This window comes from Acipenser ruthenus, chromosome 5 (genome assembly GCF_902713425.1).
Source record: "Acipenser ruthenus chromosome 5, fAciRut3.2 maternal haplotype, whole genome shotgun sequence".
Taxonomy (NCBI): Eukaryota; Metazoa; Chordata; class Actinopteri; order Acipenseriformes; family Acipenseridae; genus Acipenser; species Acipenser ruthenus.
This window is the reverse complement of record NC_081193.1, coordinates 64,265,698-64,290,494: the sequence shown is the minus strand read 5'-3', so window position 1 is coordinate 64,290,494 and position 24,797 is coordinate 64,265,698. Positions and strand designations below refer to the sequence as shown.

Here is a 24,797-nt window from a genome sequence, read left to right as displayed (position 1 = left end):
GGGTGCCCCCACACAGTGCTTGGTGTACTTGGACGACCTGCTGGTCCACGGAGGGACCTTCCCAGCCGCCTTGACTGTGCTGAGGGGAGTGCTGAAGAGAGTGACGGAGACAGGGCTGAAGTTGCACCTGGAGAAATGCCACCTGCTCTGGCAAGAGGTCTCCTTCCTGGCCACCGTGTGAGTGCGGAAGGGATCAACACGGAGGAGGACAAGGTTGCTGCTGTCCATGACTGGCCTGCCATCAACCCCCGCCAGGTGAGAGGGTTCCTGGGGCTTGCATCCTATTACCGGAGGTTTGTGCAGGATTTTGCCACTGTCGCTGCCCCCTTGCATGGCCTGTTGAAGAATGACGAGCCCTTTGAGTGGACCCCCGAGAGGCAAGGTGCATTTGACGAGCTGAAGAACAGGCTCTGCTAGTCCTCATTATTGCGTCACCCAGAGGGAGCTGCTGGCCATTGTAGAAGCGGTGTGCCACTTCAGGCACTATCTCTGCGGGCTCCCTTTCACCATCCGTACCGATCATGCGGCCTTGAGGTGGCTGGTGACATTCCGGGAACCTGAGGGGCAGGTTACCGGGTGGATAGAACAGCTCGAAGCTTTTCACTACACCATTGAACATCGCTCTGGGGAGATGCACCAGAATGCTGACGCTCTGTCCCGCCAGCCCTGTGCCACAGACGGCTGTTCACACTGTTAGTGGAGGGAGGAGAGAGAAGCGGAGCTGCGGGGGCACCAGGAGGAGGTGCCGTGCTGGGTGGTGGTGCTGGTAGTTCGGGCGGACTGGAGGGACCGCCAGGCGGAAGACCCAGACCTCCTCCCAGTCCTGCAGTGGCTGGAGGCACAGAGGAGGCCGCGGTGGAAGGAGGTAGTCCCGCTGTTACAGGCCATCAAGGGGCTCTGATCCCAGTGGTCCGGACTGGCCCTCAGAGACGGAATCCTGCATCGCCAATGGCTAGAGCCGGCCACTGAGGAGGCACGGTGGCAGGTGGTTGTCCTGAAGACTCTGCACCAGGAAGTGTTCCCCTCTTGTCATGGGAGTCCAGGCGTCGGAAATTTTGGGCTCACCAAAACCCTGAGATGACTCCAGCAGTCTTTCTATTGGGGGCAGTACCGACGGGACTTTGCTGACTTCTACCACTGTTTTGACGCCTGCACCAGGGTAGGTCCCATGCGCCCCTCCAGCAGTACCAGGGTGGTGCGCCTATGGAGGGGGTTGCCTTGGATGTACTAGGCCCCTTCCCACGCTCGGCGAAGGGAAACCAGTTCGTCCTGGTGGCCCTCTTCTACTTCACGAAGTGGCCGGAAGCCTATGCACTACCTGACCAGGAGGCCGAGACAGTGACCGACACTCTGCTGGAGGGGTTCTTCAGCCGCTTTGGGGTTCCCCAGGAGCTGCATACAGACCAGGGACGGAACATCGAGTCCACAGTGTTCAGTGAGATATGCTGGCATCTGGGTATCCAGAAGACACTCCCCTGCACCCCCCAAAGCGATGGGTTAGTGGAGCGGTTTAATCGCACCTTGGCTGTCCAACTGGCCCTCACCACCACCACCGACCACCGGGACTGGCACGTCCATCTGCCCCTGGTGCTGATGGCCTGCCGCACTGCCGTCCAGGAATTCACCGCCTGGAGCTGATGTTTTTTGCAAGTTCACAGACACCCCCACTGCACCCCCAGGTCCGGAGTACACCCGACGACTGCATGGAGATGGCGCACAAGTTTGAGTGGGAGTAGCTGCAGGCCGCTGGAGTCTGGCAGAGGAGAAAGTATGACCTCCTGGCAGGGGCGCCACTTCATCGCTGGAGAGCAGGTGTGTACAGTCCCCAACTAAAAAGGGCCATTGCCCAAAGCTGGGGAGCCACTGGATCGGACTTGCAAGGTGCTGGAGCGCCTGGGAGAGGTGATCTACCGGGTCCAGCTGCCACCTAGGGGAAGAAAAGTGCCGGCCAGCGGTCCCCTGTCGCTCTCACTTACCCTTCCATCGTCCCAGCCTGCCAGTCCTGTCTCCTCGTTCCAGCCAACCAGCCCCGTATCCCTGCCCACTCTTGAGGCAGCCGGGAGCTCTCCAGGCCCTCCTTGTTGTTGTTGTTGTTGTTGTTGTTGTTGTTGTTGTCATTATTATAATTATTTATTAATATTAAGACGGTCAAACCCACTTAATAAGTGGCAAGCTGGTTATCAAGGAGGCAAAACTGCTGTACCAACAATATATCAAGAGGCGAGGCAGATTTCACTAGGAACATTTCAGTTTTATTCAAGTTTCTTTCAAGCCAAAGAAGTCTGAATGACTAAGTAAAGCAAATCTATGCTTTTTATGATCTCATTACCTCTTTCCTTACCTGCATGATATTGTGGGGTACTGAAATTGGATAATTCTAAATTAATAAAATAAAACTCTTCCTTATGTGAAATAACATTTTAAAGGCAATGCTTATAACTACTCTTTTTGAAATTGTAGGTCTTCACTGGTTTAATTAGGCTATAGTTTTTTTATTCTGTCTTGTAGATGTGCAGTACATTTGCATTTTGGTTTCATCTAGTACCTTGCATTACTTTTAAATTGTTTCCCCCTGAACAATGGACACATTAAACGCATCCTTGCTAAAGCCAAAATAAAGAACAAAAAAATCGCTGCCCGACCAGATTTTCATAGCAGTTGTGATGAATGTGCATAACATATACTTAAGGCCCTTCATTTTCGGTTTTAATTTATTTTTTATTTCCCAGGAATTTATCGGTGTTTATTACAAAAAAAAGAAAAACAGGTGAAAATTGGGGCAAAAAGGTAAAAATCCATATTATTCTGGGTAAATATCGGGGTTAATTTTGGCGGACGGGAGGACAGCAAAAAAAAAAATAATAATTTGTAGCTTGTGTTATCCCGAGGCAAACCATTAAAAAGCGTTGTATAGCGTAAGCTGTATTGAAAGAAATGTCTCAAAACCCCTCTGCTGTTTGGGATTTTTTTTGGTAAATGCCCAGACAACCAAAAAAAAGTTGAATGCAAACCGTGCTACAAGCTACTGTTGATGTATCATCGAGGCACAACCAATCTCCGAGGTCACTTGACAAGCATAAATTCATATTATTATTAGTATTATTATTATTATTATTATTATTATTATTATTATTATTATTATTATTGTAGTAGTCGTAGTAGTAAAATGTGACTGTGACTGATAACCTGCTTGGAACGGTGACTGTTAAATTTAAGTTTGTTTTGCCTAAGTCTGCTGCTGCAATGCAAGCTTACTCACAAGTAGCATCAATTACATGTAAATAAACAACGTCTATTTTTATTTAAATTATAAAAACATACTGTTCTATATAGTGTATTTTTAAACTACATGTGAATGTTTTATTCCATTTATATGGATTACATGTAAAGTAATAGGATTTTCAATCCAATACAAACAAGTAGCTATGGTGACGTCACCAGTAAACTATGCAAATGTGTACCATCGAAGGTTCAAACCTTCCTCCGGTAATCTGTTCCAAACCTTCGAAGGTCAAAATGTGCCCTTCGTTGCAGCCCTACTTGCTTTAACAGACAGATTTGCATATGCACATAGCCTATTTTTAACATAAACACATATATTTATTGTATTTTCTTAATATGATCATCTATTTTTATGTACTCCAAAATACAGGTCCAAAATATGGGTAAAAAATTATAAAATAAAACAAAAACGAAGAGCACTGCATATAGCGATTATATAGCCAGATCTGTGCCATCTTCAGTATTAAGGTCAACGCGCTTGAGTTTATTATTCCACCTTTCTTGCATGTTTTAACAATTTTTTTTTTTTTTTTTTTACCAGACTAATGTTTTGATTCACAAAATCAATTTAGCTGGAAGTGTACAATATGTATAAATACATATTTACATTAATAAAGATGCTCCAGATGATTTCAGATTCTTGCTGGATTGATCATCTTCTGTACGCTTAAGTGAGTGTTCTGTGGGGTATTTACATTTATAAGCACTTTTTATCAGTCTGTTATATTGATTTTAGTAGAATAACTGTAATTCCTCACGCTTGAACGAGCGTGGACATTCGAATGACGTCCGAGCATTACTCCAAACCATTTGCAGTTTAGGTTCGCTCTGACAGAATGTCTTTATAAGGTTTAGTCTTTCATTGCTCACTGATTCAAAACTGAAACAGTACTTTTTTGTAACCTGATAACTCATCATCATCAAACTCAAATTCAAATGGTTTATTCAATCTTTTCAAAACTGACTTGTCATTGCAATGTGTGTAGGGGTGCTGTGTTAATTTGTGTTAAAAATAATTATCATATTCATAATTACTGTAAGAGCTGCTGCTGCATTTTTACTGTATGCAGGGTGCTTTGTTAATTTCGTTTGTCAGTTAAGCCCCTTTCACACTGGCATGCTCTACCTGGGTCAGAACCTACCCGGGTCGAGACCCAGTGTCATGCAGGTCGGCTACGTGATTTCACACTGCTTTTTGATAAAGCAGGATTGACCTGGGTGACAAACACAAGTACACAATGCGTGTATCAATGCCCCGGAAGCAGCTTGTTACAGACCCTTCCATCCAAGTTTCTCTGGATTGAACCGTCGGCACAAATGTTGATTAGAGCAAATGTTTCTACATCCCTGCTGCAATCTGGCTCATGGTGTGTCTCAAGCAACAAAAATATGACTATAACAGAAACGTTCCTTGCAGAAGTGAAACCTTCACGCTGGCGTGGCTGTTTGTTATTTTGTCAGCTTACGACTGGCCGTCATGCATTTTGTCTCCCTCAACCTGGGTTAAAGCGTGTCGACCCACATCCTGAGGTGGGTCGCGGGTACGACCCAGGTACGTAGTTTCACACTACGCTGGATTGTGACCCGGGTAGCCAGAACACAGGTTGGGACTCGGGTAGGAGTGCCAGTGTGAAAGGGGCTTTAGTTTATTAATGTTAGTTAGTCAATTGGTTTATTGTTATAGTTATTAACATACGCTTGCCTATTGCATTTCTCTTACTTATTCTGTTAATTTCATATATTGATGCAGGTGTGTCATGACATAAGTAATAAATACATTTGTATTTCTTGATTCATATTGTGATTGGCCTCGGCATATTGTGTCCGGTGGTCAACTCTTAGCCAGAGACTACTGTAACTACAGAGAGGATAAATCACAGATGGTGTTTTTTTTGTTTTTTTTTGGTATATCCTATGTAAAATATGTTTTTTTCTTTTTTTTTCAATCCAACAGAGACCCTTGAAGCACAGAATGGATCAATCGATATTAAGCCGTGTCAGCTGAGGTAAAATAACAAAGCTTTTTATTTGTTTTGTTCAAGAAACATACAACGGTTGCCTCCCATGGCTGTACAAACATCGCTACAACACACACAGACCTACAAACAGTAGCGTGTGTTAGAGATGATGAGAAACAAACAGGTGCTATTGTCAGAGATACAACGTTTCTTCCATCTTTGTTTATGCTCAATGGTTTAGCTGTTCTCTGTATGCCAGTGGAGGCATTTTGGTCAATAGTTGGTCCTCAAGAACTTGCAATTCTTTAATTTGTATTACAGTGGGAAGCACCAAGCAATAACTAACCACACATTTATTTAAAGTTTCACTGGCTAAGTGCTGTTTTATGTGCACTGGAAAACAATGGGTGATTAAATATTTAACTGCCATTTGAAACAATACGTGGACCTTTGGTGGTACTTTAAGGTACCAGGGTTGAAAACAGTGAAGGAACTCTCATCTTTCCATATTGATACAGGAGACATGACAGAGCTTGATTTGTGTTCTGCTACTCATTGCTACTAGTGTAATAAAATACAAGGTTAATAAAACTAGTTATTAAAAGCGTATCCTTACTGGGAAATAGGCTGGTAGAATATTCTTCGTGACCCGACACTTGGTTGGTTTGGGCTGGTTTTCTTCTTTTTTTTTAATGTAAAGATGTTAGTTTGAAAGCAGACTTTATGAGGGTTCTCTAAACTAACCAAAGTCCATTCAACATTATTCAAATTGAACTGAGACCACATCAGATTAGATATTTTAAATGCATTGGTACTAGGTATGCTGACAGGAAAAATTGAGGTCAATTACCCCTCAACTTGTTTTATGTTTTCTATTAGACATTGTATGTGATCTCTGCTCATATTCCTATGGGAAACAATTAGCAGAAAATTAATAATCAAAAAGTTTTAATTATTGGATAAGATATATAAACTGCATTTGCAGCGCCTCTATGCCAAAAGCTGTATAGTGGAAATCAAGTAGTCACATACTCTATTATATAAAATGAATGAGTGAATGGTGTTTTGGATTAATTAAAGCTGAGATGGTAGCTGTGATATGTTTTCTGTAAAACAATCCTGCAACAATAATAATTACAGTTGTTTCAAGACTTTTTTTCTCGCAGGTTGAATCAACAACAGTTTTTTGTTTTTCACAAGTTGTTTTTTGTGCAGTAAAATGAACAGGACTGCAAAATTGCAGCAACATTGTTGTAGTGTTACACCAGTAATATATCTGACATGTAATAAGTTTTATTTGGACAGCAAAAACAATATGCTGTGTTTATAATCTGCCTCTTAGTACAGTTATGGAGGAAGAAACAAAAAATACAAATGTGAACTGAAGTGTGATTTTCATTTAAAAGGACCTGAGTTATTAGTAGAAGAGTTTGTTTCCAAATTAACTGAGTACAGAGAGCAGTAAGTGCTGTATGACATTTGCTGTATGACAGGGCAGCAGTGTGGAGTAGTGGTTAGGGCTCTGGACTTGACCGGAGGGTTGTGGGTTCAATCACAGGTGGGGGACACTGCTGCTGTACCCTTGAGCAAGGTACTTTACCTAGATTGCTCCAGTAAAAACCCAACTGTATAAATGGGTAACCGTATGTAAAAATAATGTGATATCTTGTAAGAATTGTAAGTAGCGCTGGATAAGGGCGTCTTCCAAGAAATAAATAAATAAAATACATTTGTGGAGTACGAAAATACAAATAATTAAAAAAAAAAAGTCAGAGGAAGGGCAGCAAAGTCCTCTTGGCGCACGGAAAAGAAAAGAAAAGTTTTCTGAGAAGGAGCTGAGAGTCCTTACAGCTGAGGTCACTCCACATGAAACAGTTGTTTGGAAAAGCCTCAGCCAACATTAGTTATGCTAGTATCCTTAGGAAATGATATGTACTGGCCTGCCCTTTTCAGCATGACATCCAGAAATTTGCTTAGCACTCTGGAAAAGGTGGATTGGGCTATCCCTCCAGACATTCCAACTGTGGTCTGAAAGGAACCAGAGGCTAAGTAGTGCAGAGAATACAGCACTTTCACATGTGCAGGGATAGCGGGAATCCCAAACAAAGGGACCCTGGGATTGAATATGCAGGGTCGTCTTCGTCTTGCCTTTTTCCTCCAAAAGTGTTCCTCCATTATGGTTGTTTTGCACCCGCAAATCACTTTGCACGTATCCTTACATCTACCCCACAATCTGAAGTGGTGGGGATGGAACTGACGTTTCATGTCTCAGCATTATTTATAGTAAGCCAACTTTACAAAACATGATGATTTTCTATGAAGTTAGGTAGGTTTATTTTTTCCCCTCCGATTAAAAGTTTTGTTTTTATAATAATTCAGAGAGTTAATGGAAAATTCCGCTATATATGCGTGTCACAAAGACGGCCAGAGTGGGTGGCGTCAGACCGGAAGCAGGAAGGAATTCAAACACAGACAGACGGTGATGGTGATGAGCTGAGTGCAATGGCTGCACTCAGCGTTTATTAACAAAATAAAAGGTTTCAAACAGCACAAAAACAGGACACGGCACTTGACGCCAAAATAAACAGACATACAAAACGACTAAACACTAAACAGACGGTGCAGGACAGACAGACGAACAAACACGGTGAGTGAAAACACGTTAACTATTACTCTTATTCTAACAATTACTACCTCCGTCTCCAATCCCGTTCTCCACTCACCGAACACCCAACCCCCCAACTGAATGAAAATGTGCATCTATATATACTGTTGTGCTGGGATTCAATTACTAATTAATTACTCACTTGAATCCCAGCACGTGAATTCATTACGTGAAACCCCGTGCTCGCATATTATATTTTAAATGCACGTGCGTGATGTGCAATCCCGTGCCTAAATACAAATATACAATTTAAACACACGTGAAACACAGACCTGTTTATATCCCGTGTACCAATCTATACACCAACATTAACATACGCACGCATACATACAAACACAGAACACACAAATGCACACAGGGGCGGGGCACTTTGCCACAATGAGCCAAACGAAAAAACAGTGCTACTTATCAAGTAAAACTGTTTTCATTCATTGGGGGTTATCCCATTTGACTTATCCCTGCTAGATCAGTGTAAATTGGGTATTGCCTCTAGTGCAAAAGGAAACAAAGTTCATTTTGCATGAACCAACCTGTCTCTGTCCCCTGTTATTTCTCAGAACTTCTTTTTTCTCTCTTCTAAGAGAACAGTAAACGTCTTTTAAGCTATTGTGGCAGAACAGAGGCCTGTGTGTCAAATAATATATTTGTGTTGGGTTTATTAATAAAATAGTTTGTTTTGATTTGTAAATACACGTGTAACTTTTGTAACAAAGTATATGCTAGATGTGGCAGGGCTGAGAGGTTATACTTTCCTCCCTGCATTGGTGAAGTGTAGTGTGCAGCAGATGGCCAGGTGTCAATTGAATAATTGATAATCAATTAACATTGGTCACCTGCCTAAAAAGAGTCTGAAAAGCCAGCTGCTTTGTTCTTCTTTTGTTTGGTGTTAGTACCTGTTCTTGTGTACCAGCATGAAGATGCATGCCTGCGTGGATAGCCAAGGAGAGTGAACCAGGAGGACCACAGTGTGTTTAGGGTAGGGATTAATTTAGGGGAAATTTAATCCCTCCTATTTAGTTTGTGTGGGGAGGTTCCTCTCTTCTACTGGGAGCTGAGCTTGGCCACCATTTGTTTTCTAAGGGTCGATTGCAGCGTACCAAATTTAGTCTACGTGGATAAAGCAGGTTTAGTCCGCTTGCTTAGACTAAAGTTAGTACACTTGTTAATCCCGATTGCAGCGTACCAGAAGATAATCGCCACAGGTGGATCATCCGCTAAATCGGACTAAACAAGATCCTGATTGCAGTGTACCAAATCTGAGATGATCCTTGTCAGGAGGACTAACTTAGTACTATAAAGTATAAGGCTAATTTATTTCGCTTGCTCGTTGCTTGCTACGTTTGTACAGCACATTTTAACACGAAGACAGCGCCACTATTCTCCGAAATGACATCTAAAACTAGTGAAGTGAAAAGTGAAGCCTTTTGAACCTCAGTCTGAACACTTTGAAGCATTTGTTTCAGTAAGGTTCGCTCGCCGAGTCACAGAAATGTCCTTCCTTTCAATAAAATTGACAGTTGCGCTATGTAATGATATAGTGTACCTTAATATATTGTTAATACACATATTAAGCAATTATTCATTTTCTTAGGTAGACAGCAAATGTGTACGGTAGTTTAAATAAACGACTAGAGCAATGTGGCACCCTTTTCCTTTTTGGCTGATTTTATTATGGTTGACGATCAAAGTGTTCTGAAGAGATTGGTTTTGTTTTTGCATTAAATATTGCACAGACTTTAATAAAGTGCTGCACAATAAGATACTGTGTATTTAAATAATAATAAAGCATGTTTGATGTATTCAATTTAAACTGAAATGTCAGTTTAAATTGAATACAAACGCTTTTACCATTTTAATATATTAATTTGCTTTTTTCATACCTTTTCATATTTTTGACTTTTTTGCCGGTTCAGTATCTTCAATGTGTGTTTGTTTTTTTTTGTTTTTTTTTTAATGAAATGCTAGTAGTGACAATGTACACGTAAATGTCCGAGTTAGTCTTTACACTTTAAATTGTGAAATTCTATCTGCATTTGTAATGGCTTATTATGGGTTAGTCTTCATTATCGGTCTAACTTGTTCCACTTGTTCAGGTCAGCTAAACCAATTTTCAGGATTAGCTTTTTGATACGCTGCAATCAGGACTAACGTAGTACAGAGCTGCAGGATTTGCTAGACCGCATTTTAGTCCACTTGATGTGGACTAAGTCACTGGTATGCTGCATTCGACCCTGACTGTTTTACCCATTGTGTTTTGTATTTTGTATTCTGTACACATGTATTTGCATCCTTCCACACTAGGGATGCCATTGCTGGTACCCTAGTGATGGCCACAAACAACTGCAATTGCATTGTACATAAAATAAAGCCTGGATGCCTGAGCGGCGTTTTCAACTTCAATCCCCCTGTGTCTCTCAGCGGACACTCACACAGTAACAGTACACCCCTGTTACAGCTGTCATCATAACTTTGTTCATTGAAAGCCAGGCCTTGGGGTTATATGCATCAGCGATATTGGCACAGCTGAATAGAATGCAAATAGAAGAATGCTATTATGCAGACCATCAATTTAGGACCTCAGCCTTCAGTGTGTATATATTGTGTGGGAGAAATAATGCAAACATATACTCAGCACTCCAGATAAGGTTTTGGGTCATTGAGTAATTTACTCTCCAATGTAGACACTATGTGAGTAAAAGTATTTTGGGTGATTAAAATGCAACATTACCTTGAAGTCGTGAGTACTTTCAATAAATACTGTAAGACGAGTTAATGCATACTTATGGGGTATGCATTAACTACAGCGTTACATTTGAACTATAATGTTACTTGGAATTACTGTACAAAAACTTGGTCTTGCAATAAAAACTTCCCTTTCTTTACACCCTGGCCGACCTAGCGCTCCCTCCCTCCGGGCAGCGCTCGGCCAGTTGAGCACTGCCCCCTAGGAGCTCCCGTCCTTGATCAGTAAAGGAATAGCCTGGACTCGAACCGGCGAAGTCCAGACAATAAGGCGCATCCTGCACTCCATGCAGAGTGCCTTTACTGGATGCGCCACGTGGAAGCCCCAAGATTTACCTTCCAAAAATGTATTTGACAGATCGGTACATTCATAGTTTAGGTTGAGGAGGACTAAGACCGCACCGAGAAATCCTAAGGATGAAGAATCCAGTTGCTTATTCACTATCCACACGTGTTGCAAGTGACTGGATTCAAACATACGTACGTATTTTTTTAAAAGATTTTTTTATTGAAAACCCAGACTTATTGGTAACGTGTTTCTGGCAATTCCCAGGCAGGCTACAATTAGCAGTCCTGGCATTTCTATATTCCATTCTGTAACTGCTGCATGCAGTATATTCACAACTGACTATTGAGACGTTGGGAACCAACCAAGTACAAGAAGCTTGATAACATGCAAACTCAAGCTGTGCAGCAAAGTTGCCATGCATATTCTTAACACGCTAAATATTCTCAATGCGTAAAACACCCAGTGCAGGGCAGTGTATCTCAAGCATTGTACAGTAGGATAATTTGTATGCATTGAGTAAAATTCACTTATAGGTCAGTCCCCAAGGTTTAAAATCCATTTCCTGCCTGTTTATCAGCTTCAGTACCAGTGTCACTCATCCTCCCATTATTGCTTAGTTGAATTTTTAGTCTGCAGTGCATTTTGTTTTTCACTTTGACAAGTCTCTGAAGTTCCAGCATTGCAGAGCAGCCCTCCATTCATGACTGTGTCTATTCGAGCCACACAGCAGTTATTCCAAGTTGACCAAATCACAGAATCTCTACTTTTTCAAAAGTATTTTGGTAAGGGGGTAAAAAGCATTGGGGTCGAAGTCTAAACCAGGTTAAAAAGCAAAGTGCTACCAGTATGTATGTATGTATGTATGTATGTATGTATGTACCAATTAACAAAGTAGTTTGAAATACGAAACTCATGTGTATGATTTAATTAAATGAAAGCTGTAGTCAAGATCTATTCATTGATATGGGTTATGACAGTACCAGTAAGTGTTTGAACCCGTAATGCAATTAAACAAACGTATACACTGCCAATTTTACAATTCTATACATTTTTCATCCTATGCAAAAAATGTTAAGTGGTCTTTTACCTTGTGAAAACATGAAACTGTGAAATTCATAATGTTGTTTTCTCCTCATGATAAAAGATTACCCTGTGTATTTTAGTGGAACATATTATTATTTGTTTATTTAGCAGACACCTTTATCCAAGGCGACTTACAGAGACTAGGGTGTGTGAACTATGCATCAGCTGCAGAGTCATTTACAATTACGTCTCACCCGAAAGATGGAGCACAAGGAGGTTAAGTGACTTGCTCAGGGTCACACAATGAGTCAGTGGCTGAGGTGGGATTTGAACCGGGGACCTCCTGGTTACAAACTCTTTTCTTTAACCACTGGACCACACAGCCTCCTAGGTGGTAATTGACTGGTCTTGGTTGTTGACCCATGTTTCAACTTGGGTCATATAGTTTTCAAATACTAAGAAAAAAAAGAAACAAAGTCATTATTTTGAAAAACTAAGTAATTCTGTATCTCATGAACCGTTGAGGTGAAAAATCGTTTTCACATTGTCATAAAGCCTGATGGGGAGTAGTTTTTACTTCCCAAGCAGCTATACAGTATGTACTGTGTGTTGCATACAGTTTTATATTTGTTTATTTATATAACCTAAGGACCAGAGAGGTCTGTATTTCAAAACTCTTATGAGTAAATTAAGTTTCTTCACAGTGAATAAAAGCAAGCAGCACCTGCAGTGTGGTTGCTTGGTTGGCAGAACGAACTGTAATGATCTCAGAATAAGCACAATAGCTCTGCCGATAAAGGGTTGCCTTCTGCCCCTGCAATACATGCTGACAGAAGGACAGTAAATCAGAGGGTCTGAGAGCATTACTGCAGCAAAGGAAGGAAAGGAAAGCAAAGCAAGACTTTAACCCAGCAGAATTAAAAGGGTTTAAAAGCAGTGTTAAGTGTAGCACATTATCATCATTTGGCCTTTAGGCAAGGCATACGTTGTAAATCAAATGAAAATACAGTACATGTCAAAGTAGATTATCATTGCCATCAATATTTTTTTCTTATGGAAGTTAAGCCCATTTTACAAAATATTAAGGTTGTTTTTTGTAATACTGTTTAAATAAGTCCCAATGTAAAGCTTGATAAAAACAATTGTTACCAAGGGAACAGTGATCCCGTGCTGTGGATTTCATCAGCAATTTAGATTAGTAAATAAAAACTACGGAATGACCAAAGGGAATTTACAGTACAGTAAAGTCGTTTTAACTCTTTCAACCGTGCAGATTTGTATACAAGCATAGGAACGATTGCTCAAATCAGCAGACCAGTAAAACCAATGTACCGGTAAACAAAAAAGCTGAAATATGAATGATGCAGTAGTTTGTATATTTTTTCATATTATTTCACATGTTCCTCAGGACCCCAACAAACTCATAAAAAACAACCTGAAGTAGATTACAGCTGGGACTATGCAGTTCCCAAAAGAGTGGCAGATAATTCCGGTTTCTGACTTAAAACATGCAGTACATTAAACACGTCACACTTCTTATGTAATTGTTTGGTTGCTTTTTTAATTAAGAAATTGGTAACATCAAAAGTCTTTGAGTAGATGGTTATTTGCATGTTTTCATCTGAACCTGAATAGTTTTACTGTACTTTCCATTATTAAATGTCCATGATATGGTATTTTTACATGTTTGAGCAGATAATGTAGTAAATGAAAATGTATGCAAAGTCAATAGAGAGGGATATCTTTTTGTAAGCTTAAAGAAAGTAAGACTATGAAAGAATAGCATCACTGTAAAGGCTGTTTCCGTCAGTGAGAGACTCAGACAACAGAAGCTGCAGGTTTAAATGCTGTTGGTCACTTTATTTACAAAAGTGGCAACACTGGCAGAGGCAATGCTGCCAGCTGTGTGGGGCACTCTGCCAATGGCAATGCTGGCCCCTCTGGACGTGCAGCTCAAGACAGATCCCCCTTCTTGGGCACCAGAGACGGCTACCCCTCCCTTTCTTCGGCACTTGGGCCGGCAGCTGTTCCTCCTCCTCCTCTTAGAGGGGGCAGTTGACCACGAAGTGCCCTCACTCCCTGCAGGAGAAGCACCAACTAGAGGCCTCAAGAGCACTGAAGTAGGTGTCCCAGCTGCCCTCCCACAGCCCTGGGAAGGGGTGGGGGGAGATCCACGTTTGTGAGGCCGGCGCTGGGAGAGCCTTCAGATGGTGCCATTCCTCACCTGACTCCACCTCACGGTGAAAGTAGGCCTCCTTGAAGAGGGGGTCTGCCCACGGGCACTCCTCGAAGCCGTGCCCAAAGTCCCTGCTGCACTGTAAACTGCATCTTTTGTAAATGCTGGTAGAAAAATGACTGTGCCTCAAAGATAAGGTTAGGTTTCATTAACTGAGCTTCTGTGTCTCTCTAGAGAAGACTTTGAGCTCAATAATTATTTCTGTGCTGCTGACATGCAAAGTGAAGCTGTCAAATGTTGAGAATTACAAAGAGTTACTTTTTTTGATTTACTGTTAGGAATATTTCTGGTACCAAGTAGCTAAGAGGTATAAGGTCACAATATCTCCTCTTCAAAGATTTTATACATGTTGTAATCATATATTCATATATTCAAGTATGATAAAACATGGCACAAATTATTGAAGATCAGAATCACTGCCCTAATTATACAGTATATCCACATTAAGCTGATTGGTTGGGCTAATGAGGTCATGATCTGCAAATTGCAGGGAAATTGGCCACTCCATAGTAAATTAATGACATGGGCAATTTGCCCGCAGTGGAAAAACACTATCAGTATATATTTACTATACTGTACGTGCACATTTCTTTACAAGGACATTGTGCTGGTAGCTATTATGTTGCTAGCATATCTTGTTCTATGTATTAAAAGCATTACATGGTGATACTGTTGCCAATATACTGATTTTGGAATGTCTTTGGAATGCATCCACTTACTCTGACCCTCGCTGTGTTGATTGCCAGGAGAAATGAATTGTAATTCTTCACTGGTCTCGGTTTCCCAGTCTTGCTGACCCAGGTTAACCCCCTCAGCTTGTAACTCGTATTTTGACGCTGTCGCAGATGTCGTTCAGCAGTTTGTTTAAATTGTGCAGTTAATTTGCTACATACATTGTCTTTTGTATTTTAATTAATTACAAACAACAGTAAAGGAGAAACCTTTTCCAAAGACAGCAGGACACTTATGTGCTGGCATCACATTTAATTAGGGATATTTTGCTTCCCCAGTGCTGTGGCATGAAATGTGACAAATATAGAGAGTTCTCCCAGGCAGTTCTACAGAGTTTGAGTGATATGCAACAAATAGAACTGTGAATTCAAATGGTTCATGTTTAAGACATAATGTTTTCAGACTTGCTTATTGAAAACATTATGGCTGTAGCGTTTTCAGTAATTCCTTGGAAATTAAGTCTTGACGTTTTATTTATTTATTTTTTATAGGTATTCAATATAAAGTAAAACCCAATCTGACACGCATAGCATTTCATATTATTAGTGAATTATTTTCATGAGCCAGGATTGAGATGAGAGTGAGAGTGGTGGGTATGGCCAGGGGCAGGGATGAACTGGGGTTGTACATGTGTTTGTAGTGTTGTGTCATCATTGCATTTGAAATGATTAGATGAAACACAGTCCCAGCCCACTGTCTTAAAACCAATGTGCATGCTTAAAGTAATATCATGTTTTTTATGAAGGCAGGCTATACACTAGGGCTGTGCAAGTACAGATTTTCAGAGTAATTCCCTTTAACATGTTTTTTGTCGGCATGTATTAAATGAAGCCTGTTTATAATGTGTTAATTTCACAACAAGACAAGCTACATTTCGGTCATCTGTACAGGCGAGTAACAATTAATGGAAATTAACTTCCATACTGAGTGATTGAAAAACTGATTGAAACAAATGGTCTAGCTTTTTATTTTTTACTTCCAATAGTTACATTTTTCATTGATTTGGGGAAATGTCGTTATGCTGTTAAGCAAAGTGAACAGTACTCATGTTTTCCTAATTTGCCCACTGTTTATAATTGTGGCGGAGTTTCCCACCCCTATGTATATGTGCACTGTTTTATTATTATTTGTATTATTGTATTGTATAATACTGTTTATATTGTTTGCAGCGCGGCTAAGAGTCTCTGCCATTATCTGTTATAGTTTTGTCTTTTTAAAACCTCGTGAGGATGCGTGACTGATCAGCTACTGATTATTTAACTAGCTGACAGTCACGCATCCTTATTAAACTCGTGCAGACTATGGCCGAGGGGTAATAGGATAATTAATTAACAGCTAGTTAACCCCTCGGCCAGAATATAAAAACCTGCAGCTCGCTACCCTCGTAGAGAGTGTACAGAGGAGAGTACGGGAGAGCGAGCAAGGAAAGAGAAAGTAAAATATAAACTGCTAAGCGTGCTGGTTTTTTACACCAATACAATACTCATTTGTTTATTTCTGTTTGTTTGGCCAACGCGCCTTTTTGTTTTGTAGTGTTTTGTTTAAATCTTTAGTTTTTGTTTATTATTTAGCGCTTCAGTTTTGCCCCGCTACTTCCTAAGTCTGTGTTTCTGGTCTGACGTCACCACTACAAGCCATCCTGATCACAAACATATATGGCATTCCCTTGTCTGACAGCCCTGCAACAATGTGTTGTAGTCTTGCATATTTAAAAATTGGTGCATCTGGAAAAGTATAAATAATGCAATAGTATTAAGTAAGAGCTGATCATTACAAATACTTCATAATTACCGTATTCCTTAGAATTTAAGATGCAGCCCAAATTTCCCACCCGCAATTTAAGGAAAAAATAAAACATGAAATAAATATGCATTTTCTAAGGTACAACCTCAATTACGCATATGGAGGCAGTTGCGTCTGCTATCACACAGAGCATTACAGTTATGTGCTGCTTCTCATGTTCAGTTGTGATTACTCTTGTTTTTCTCCTAATTTGTGAACTGTGGTATTGCTTGACATGTTGAAAAATACAGGGGTCTGATGAGCATTTCCGATCTGTTCAAGTTGGTACTGTTTGTTAGAAACAATGACATTTGTAAAAACCTTCTCTAATGACGTTTCTTTGAAAATGGCTGCCTGTTTGTCATGGATGATTCGAGATCGGGCAGTAACGTTTTGGCTCGTCTTTTTTCAGCAGTAAGTCACGCTGCTGCTTGTGTATTTGGGCAACGACTGCTTCTGTACGCATTACTATAATGTACTCAAATTTAAGACTCAGGCTATTTGAGAAGAAAAAAATGATTTAAAAAAATATGATTTAATTCTAAGAATTTAGATTTTTTTGGAGAACAGTTGGTGGAGTTCTTAATTGCATTACAGGCTTCTCCTTTCTTGTGTCTTTCTTTCCAGGACTCCTCCTCTTGAACTTTCTTCTCCACCTGTCGCTCCACCTGATCCTTGCATGATTTTTTGTAATTGTAGTCTTTTGACAATGATGCAGCTTTCTCCATATTAATTTAAATATAGGAAAGAACGGAAACATTTATTCACTACAAACATCTTACTCTTATTATTAATTACATTTACTTTTTATTAATTAAAATAATTGAAAATGCTACCTTAAATAACATTATACTTATAATCCTTGAGATGAAAAAACTATATACATACAATTTCTGGTTCTAAGAGTGCCTATATTTGGTTATACACATGTTTCAATTACTAAAGGGTAAATCATGTAATGGGGTAATGGTAGGCTACTTGGTACAAAAATGCTTGGAATGCACATATGTGGTTCTTTGTATGGATGTTTAAGTTGTGGAAGGTGGGGTGCTCAATCTGCATAAGGATCTGTATCATTACACTGTCCAAGATGGTTATGGTTAGTTAAAGGCTCTTTTTTTTTTCCTTGTCTGCCTGTGTTATTACATAAGTACGAACGCACATAGGGTCTGCTCACTGCTGTTTCTTGTGTATTTGTCACTTCAATGCCATTTTAACAACGCAATAATACACTCCAGGGAGTCAGGCATCCATAATCTCAGTACTACCTGTTTTACAAGAGAGTTTCCAAATCATGTCCTGTCATCCGCAAACATAACTACAGTACATCATGGCTGTACATCTCTGTGGCAGTTTTCAGAGATGCCATCCAAGGCCAATATGTCTGTCTTTTCCTTTTCTCCTTTTCATGTTTGTTCATTTTATGACCTTTTTTTTATGCACTGTGTCATGTGTACACAACATCATGCTGTTCATTAACCAGATGAATCTAGATATTTTGCAACAATTTAACGCCTTTGTCCAGGACGTTCAGATTCATTTCAAGCCATGTGACCTGCAACCCCTGGCCCCAACAATCCTGGTTCCCGGTATACACAATTACCAACTTTCTGTTTACACATTTATGCCTATTACCAGAACCAATAAATCATCTGACTAATTTCGTTTGCCATTCAAGTCTAGATGCAGCAATACCTGTCCTGCTGCCAGCAATAGTGTGACACAGCAATTCCTACGTCAATACTCTTAAATAACAAGCACTGGTGGGAGCAACACCTAGAATTAGTGCAGTCTTGCAATTCCCCAGGACTCCTGTGATGCACTGCAAGGTAAACTACAAGATGATGGAACCACCTGTGCTTGTTTGATGGGTGATGTTTATTAACTGTTTGTAAGCCTACAAGAATAAAAAAGGCACAGCAAGCTAAGAATGTGATCTTTGGTTTTCTATGGTGCGAAAGCTGTCTGACTTGTTTGTGATGTAGGGCTGCAAGACTGATGTATCCTGCTATTATGCAAAGGGCATTGAATTTGACCTTTGAATGATTTCATAAACAATAACAAGATATGTCAATTTGTTCACTCATAAGAGTATTTAAAGAAGTGCTAAACAATAAACATGTTGGGCCCTATAAACAAACAAGGACAAGAGCAAAAGCAAATCTTCTGAAAGGAATTCAACCATTTGAAGCTTAACAGAAGAGCACAAATGTACCTGCTCTTATCCTGAATTATTTCTTGCTAGTGTTCTGCACTTCTTCACATACAAACCAAAGATTTGAACAAAACATGGTGTAATTCTAAACACTTTTTAAACAGAAGTTGCCTCAATCAGGCAAAAGAAAGCAACAATGTTTAGGTTTAAATGTACAGGTTTTAATTTGTTAGGTAGAACACTCACGTCACACCTGCTCCTGTCTCGCATCACTCTGTCTCAGCCTCCATCCTTAAGGTGTGTCAAAGAAGTTGATCCAGTTTCTTTTGAAGAACTTTGAACATGCTCAAACTCATCCAATTTCTCTGAGGAAACTACACCCAAGCATCACATCCAAGTTCGCTCTGATTGGTTTGCAGGTTGCGGTGACACATTCTGCTTGCTTGTTTAGGGAAGTACTTTTAAAAGAACATTGTTGTCTCTAGAACCATGTTAGAGGGTTACTACCAGGCATGGTACACATACTGTAATTACAATTGCACTCAATGTTAAGCAACTACAACAATTCTTCCATATAGCAATGGGGTTGCCATCTGTTTGTGTGGCATATCATTATTTTACACAACAACACAATCTTTAACTGACAGCCCATGACGTACTCTGTACATTCCTCCCACCCCACATGCTGTAAACCCCTCCATTCTCTTCCTTGTGCACTCACAGTGTGCTTATTTCTGATTCAGGGAGAGATGTCTGGTTCCTCTCAAGCTGGCCCTGGAGTCCAAGAATATGAAGCTGGCCCAGAATGCCCTCACTGGAATGCAGGTGCGGTCTCCCTCAGTGATGTTTACTTGTGTTTTTATGGGTGTAAAAATAATGGGAGGTGGGAAAATAAGTTTTTAAGCCAGTGTAACAGGCAGGATTTTGACCCCTGTTGGTGAGATGAGGTTAAAAAGGGTGTATAACCACTTCTGCAGATGAGCCTAGCTCTTTTGCATAATGGTTAAGATTCTCACTGTGTGCATAGTCACTAGTTCATGCCTAATCACCAGCCTTTCTGACAGGGCTCACAATTCAATTTAAAGTACATGGTGCTAGCAAAATAAGTCCAGTAAATCGTACCCATTACATCATTTTGTAGGTCTCAGGTGTTCCTATGTGAAAAAACACACACAATATGGTAAAGGTGAATTAGATTTTTTTATGTTAATTACACTGTAATTTTTTTTTTGTTCCTGGGTAGTAAGTGTTATTTCCTAATTGCTTATGCCTCAAAAGTATAGAAAATGGCTATTATTCCCCACAAACTTTGCTTTTGTGACCAGGACAGTGATATTTTGAAATTTACCTATTTCCAATGAGAAAACGGGCGAATTTGTGTCTTTTCGTTCACATAAAGTCAGAAAAAAACAACATATGAATCCAAATTAACATGTATTTATACTAAAGTAATACAAAAATGACTACAAAAGATTTAGAAGTGAGTAGTTTTTTGAGATTTACGATTATACTGTAAATCACTTTCACGAATCAGCCCCCAAATGTAGTCTTCCATCATGTTCTCGTTATACTGTCCTTCATTGACAGCTCATCCAGGAGCCTCAAAGCCGTGCTGCTCCATAATGGTAACAAGTACCCGTCTCTTCCCCTGGCTCACTCTGTGCACCTCAAAGAGGATTACAATAGCATCAAGACCTTGCTGGACGCCTTGAAGTATGATGAGTACGGCTGGGACCCCCGGAAGGTGCTGATGCCACCACTGCACATCAAATTGGGCCTTATGAAACAATTTGTCAGAGCTCTAGATAAGGAGTCGGCAGCCTTCAAGTACCTTCAAGACTTCTTCCCTAAGCTGTCTGAGGCAAAGGTCAAAGCCGGTGTCTTCGTCGGACCACAGATAAAGAAGATCCTGGAGTGCAATGAATTCCCCAAGAAGCTCACTAGTAAGGAGAAAGCCGTTTAAAACAGCTTTGTCGCAGAGGTTCGGGGCTTCCTGGGCAATCACAAGGCTGAAAATTATGTGGAGCTGGTTGAGACTCTGGTGAAGAACTACGGCACAATGGGCTGTAGGATGTCCCTCAAAGTCCATATCCTTGATGCTCATCTTGATAAATTCAAGGAGAACATGGGAGCGTACTCGGAGGAGCAAGGCGAGCACTTCCACCAGGATATACTGGACTTTGAATGCCGCTACCAAGGACAGTATAACAAGAACATGATGGGAGACTACATTTGGGGGCTGATTCGTGAAAGTGATTTACAGTATAATCGTAAATCTCGAAAAACTACTCACTTCTAAATCTTTTGTAGTCATTTTTGTATTACTTTAGTATAAATACATGTTAATTTGGATTCATATGTTGTTTTTTTCTGACTTTATGTGAACGAAAAGACACAAAGTCGCCCGTTTTCTCATTGGAAATAGGTAAATTTCAAAATATCGCTGTCCTGGTCACAAAAGCAAAGTTTGTGGGGAATAATAGCCATTTTCTATACTTTTGAGGCATAAGCAATTAGGAAATAACACTTACTACCCAGGAACAAAAATTGTGTTACATAGTGTTATATTTAAGTGAAATCAAAAAACCTTGCAGATACTTCAATGCTATACATTCAGTCAACTTTGAGATGTCGCAGGAAGGAGTCAAGTCAGCATTAAAAAAGGCGAGCCAATGTCCCTGGTTTCTGGTAGATTCAGCTCTTTTAAAGAAAATAAATAGAAAGCAATTTTATGTTTCAGTTTTTATTTTTTATTTTTTTTTAATTCTGGAGATCAGCTGATCCTTTTTCACATCTGCTTGGTCATATTAAAAATGTTTGAACAAGGTAAAACAAAAGATAGCGCAGAGTTTATATCATGTAGTGGATAATAGTGTGAGAGGTAAATCAGAAGTCTGGAATTCTTTTGGAATCATAGTGAATGAAAATAGTGAACATGTGACTGGATTTGTTGCTTGTAAAACCTGTCAGTATGTTTTTGTGAACGACAGCTACAAAACGGGTACATCTCTGCGAAAGCACAGGTGTAGCTCCCTTTCAACTGGTGGCACAAAAGGAATAGACAGGTATTTTATAGTAATGTAAGTAGAGATTGTTAATGTTACAATATTAAAATATATCCAGACCACTAGAGAAAGCTACTACGTTGTATCTGTGGAGAATGGTAGAGATATCTGTGTGTGAATGTAGGCAGTAGGTAAAGGACAAACACTTGCGGGTTCGGGTCGGGTTGCAGGTCTTATTAAAGTGGGTCGGGTCACGGGTAAGAAGACGGTGTTGCTGCAGGTTTGGGTTGGGTTCTGTAGTAGCGGGTCTGGGTCGGAAGTGGGTCATAAAAATCGGACCCGCACAGGACTCTAGCTGGAGCTACCTCCACCTCCAGTAACAGAGGGAGAGGAGCCACCACCGTCATCTCCAGAGTTAGTGTTGGAGAAGGGATGCCTAAAGGATTCTCAGCAGCTGCTGAGGAAAATAGAGTTTGTGCGGCTGGAGCCGACACAGATGGATCCTCAGCAGCCATCGGAAGCGCTGCTGAGGGAAATAGAGCCTATGCTGCTGGAGCATGCGCAGCTGGAGCCTGCACTGCTGGAGTCCCTTATATTGTTGCCGGCGTCAACAACAGCAAGCCTGGGGCTTGTGCTACTGCTGGTGTTATCCTCGCGAGAGAAGCCCTAAGAAGGGACAAAGGGAACATTGGGTTTAAGGCAGGGTTGGGCAAAATTTGGAACAAAAGCCAGGAGGGACATTGGCCTTCCAGGACTGGAATTGCCCACCCCTGGTTTAGGGGGTAGGCTGAGGGTTAAAAGGGCACTTCTAGAAGCCCAGTAGAAAGCGTGGAGCTAATGTTAGGGTCTGATCGGGGCCGGCTGAACCTCAACATTCCCTCCCACCTACCCACCCAAAATGTGCAAAAGGGTGGATAGCGTGAAGGGTTGGCTAAAGAAAACTAACTAAATGTGAAACGACAACATAAACAAACTGGTTGGTGAACAAAGTAAGTAAGATGGGTTAATGAATAAACTTGTAAATGATAATGGTGTGTTAATTAAGGGAAATTCAAATTAACAGAGTTTGTATACCCGAACACACAGGATCGTCCAAAGGGGGAAAGTGTGATGGAGTGAACTCGCCTATGAAGTGGGAGGCTTTAGGACCCCGGGGGGGTTAGAGGACACTCCATCTTAGTAAAGCTGAAGTTACCAGGAGGTATAAATTGATAATTTGTGATGTAATTGAGGATAATGAGAAAATACTAATCAGCTATGATTGGTTAGTTTGAATAAAAAGACCACAGTTTGTGTGTTCTGTTGGTTGTGGGTTGGAGAAAGAGAGAGAGAGAGAGAGAGAGAGAGTGTGTGTATAGTGTTAAGAAAAGAAAACCGTGAGGTAAAACCAGACGAGAGTTGTTTGGTGTGGAGACCGGTAAACGGACTAGCTGTCCAGTGGTTAGTTAGGTCAGTGATAAAAGTTTAGTTACAGCTCTGTAGAGGAGTTAGGCTTTTATTTTGCTTCATTATGTTTGGAAAGAAATAAACATGCAGGCACTGTCCTGTTTCACTGAAAGCAATTGTGAGAGTGCTTTATTTTCCTACCAGAATATGGGGTTGGTGAGAGCAGACACCTGGAACTGTATCTACAAGGGTCAAAGTCCAAAAATTTATATATATAATGTGTGTGCTTGCTTGCTACTATTCGATTTTTTTTGTTTGTTTTTTTTGCCAAATCGACGATTAATAGACATTTATTTTTGGAAGAATTTACAGGTTTTTTTTTTTTTTTTTAAATCTATTTTTCAATTGAAGCAGAGAATGGGTGAAATCGACCTTTATGCTTAATACAAAACAAAAATACTTTTATGCCATTGGGAAATGTCTCATTTAGCAAAACCCCTTTATCATATTCAACATGCAACAAAACCATGGTTACCAACATTCTAGCTGAAATAACGTTTGGTCACAGCAGAGATACCTTGTATAGATAAAGATCCTACACAAATTTAAAAATGGCCTCAAATAAGCTGTAGAAAACACAATATAAAAGTGTATTACACAGACTTTTTATAGCATAGATTTACAAGTAAAATGAATATGCACAGAACAAAAACATTAGATAGCTGAATAGAACTAACTTGCACTTATTATCCAGTCTGAGCTCCACCCCTCTCCTGCCTGATTTAAAATCGAAAAGTAGCAAGCCTATATATATATATATATATATATATATATATATATATGTGTGTGTGTATGTATGTGTGTATATATTTTAAATATACTCTCGAAGAGTCATTGTGTAAAAACACTAAATGTTCTAAATTGCTTTTTTTGCTATAAGGACTTAAACTCCCAGAAGCAACATGTGTGTGTGAACAGGAAGAGCAGCAGAAAAGACTGCAAAAGTCAGTCTCCAGTTTTGTTGCTATGAACAAAATACCATAAGAAATTAAATTCACATTTAACATATTTGTGTGCATCTTTCATATAGGAAAATTAGATAGGGCAGAGTGAGACCACAATTACATTTGTCAGTTGTGCACACACAATATACTTTTTCAGAGGTACTGAAAAGATAAAAATACAAATAGTATTCTGAAATATGTCTTACCGCACACCCAGTCGTGGGTCATTGCTTACATAATCCATGCAAACTCTGGTCTTGCAGTTAAAGACATCTCTGAAACACCTGGATTTCTTACAATAATATTTAATAATGGATTCCAAGGCATCTATTAACCTATAACAGTTTTCAAAACTGTATCTTCTGTTGTTAATACTTCTAAAATCATTGTGCTCCATCTGCAGAAGCTTCTGTCTGAAGAGAGATTCATATCCATGGAAACGGATTCTGCGGAGAAGCAGTTGCTGAATCAGATGCTGGATGCTGTCAAAATAACCCCATCCCTTCATGAAGATTTGCAGGTCGAGGTTATGAAGGTA

The 24,797-nt window shown here is 40.2% G+C and overlaps 1 protein-coding gene across 3 annotated transcripts in view; it reads left to right on the top strand.

The window, feature by feature from the left end:
* The window catches only part of LOC117403239 (brefeldin A-inhibited guanine nucleotide-exchange protein 3-like), a 102,690-nt gene that overhangs the window by 6,651 nt on the left and 71,242 nt on the right, over positions 1 to 24,797 (top strand). For 2 of the 3 annotated variants that reach the window (XM_059024375.1, XM_059024374.1), the window contains exons 2-4: positions 5,237 to 5,288; positions 19,608 to 19,689; positions 24,663 to 24,794. In XM_059024375.1, coding sequence (XP_058880358.1) covers positions 5,237 to 5,288; positions 19,608 to 19,689; positions 24,663 to 24,794 — 266 coding nt within the window. Of the gene's footprint in view, positions 1 to 5,236; positions 5,289 to 8,785; positions 8,882 to 19,607; positions 19,690 to 24,662; positions 24,795 to 24,797 lie in introns of those variants that run through there. The other variant, XM_059024376.1, reaches the window with a different exon arrangement.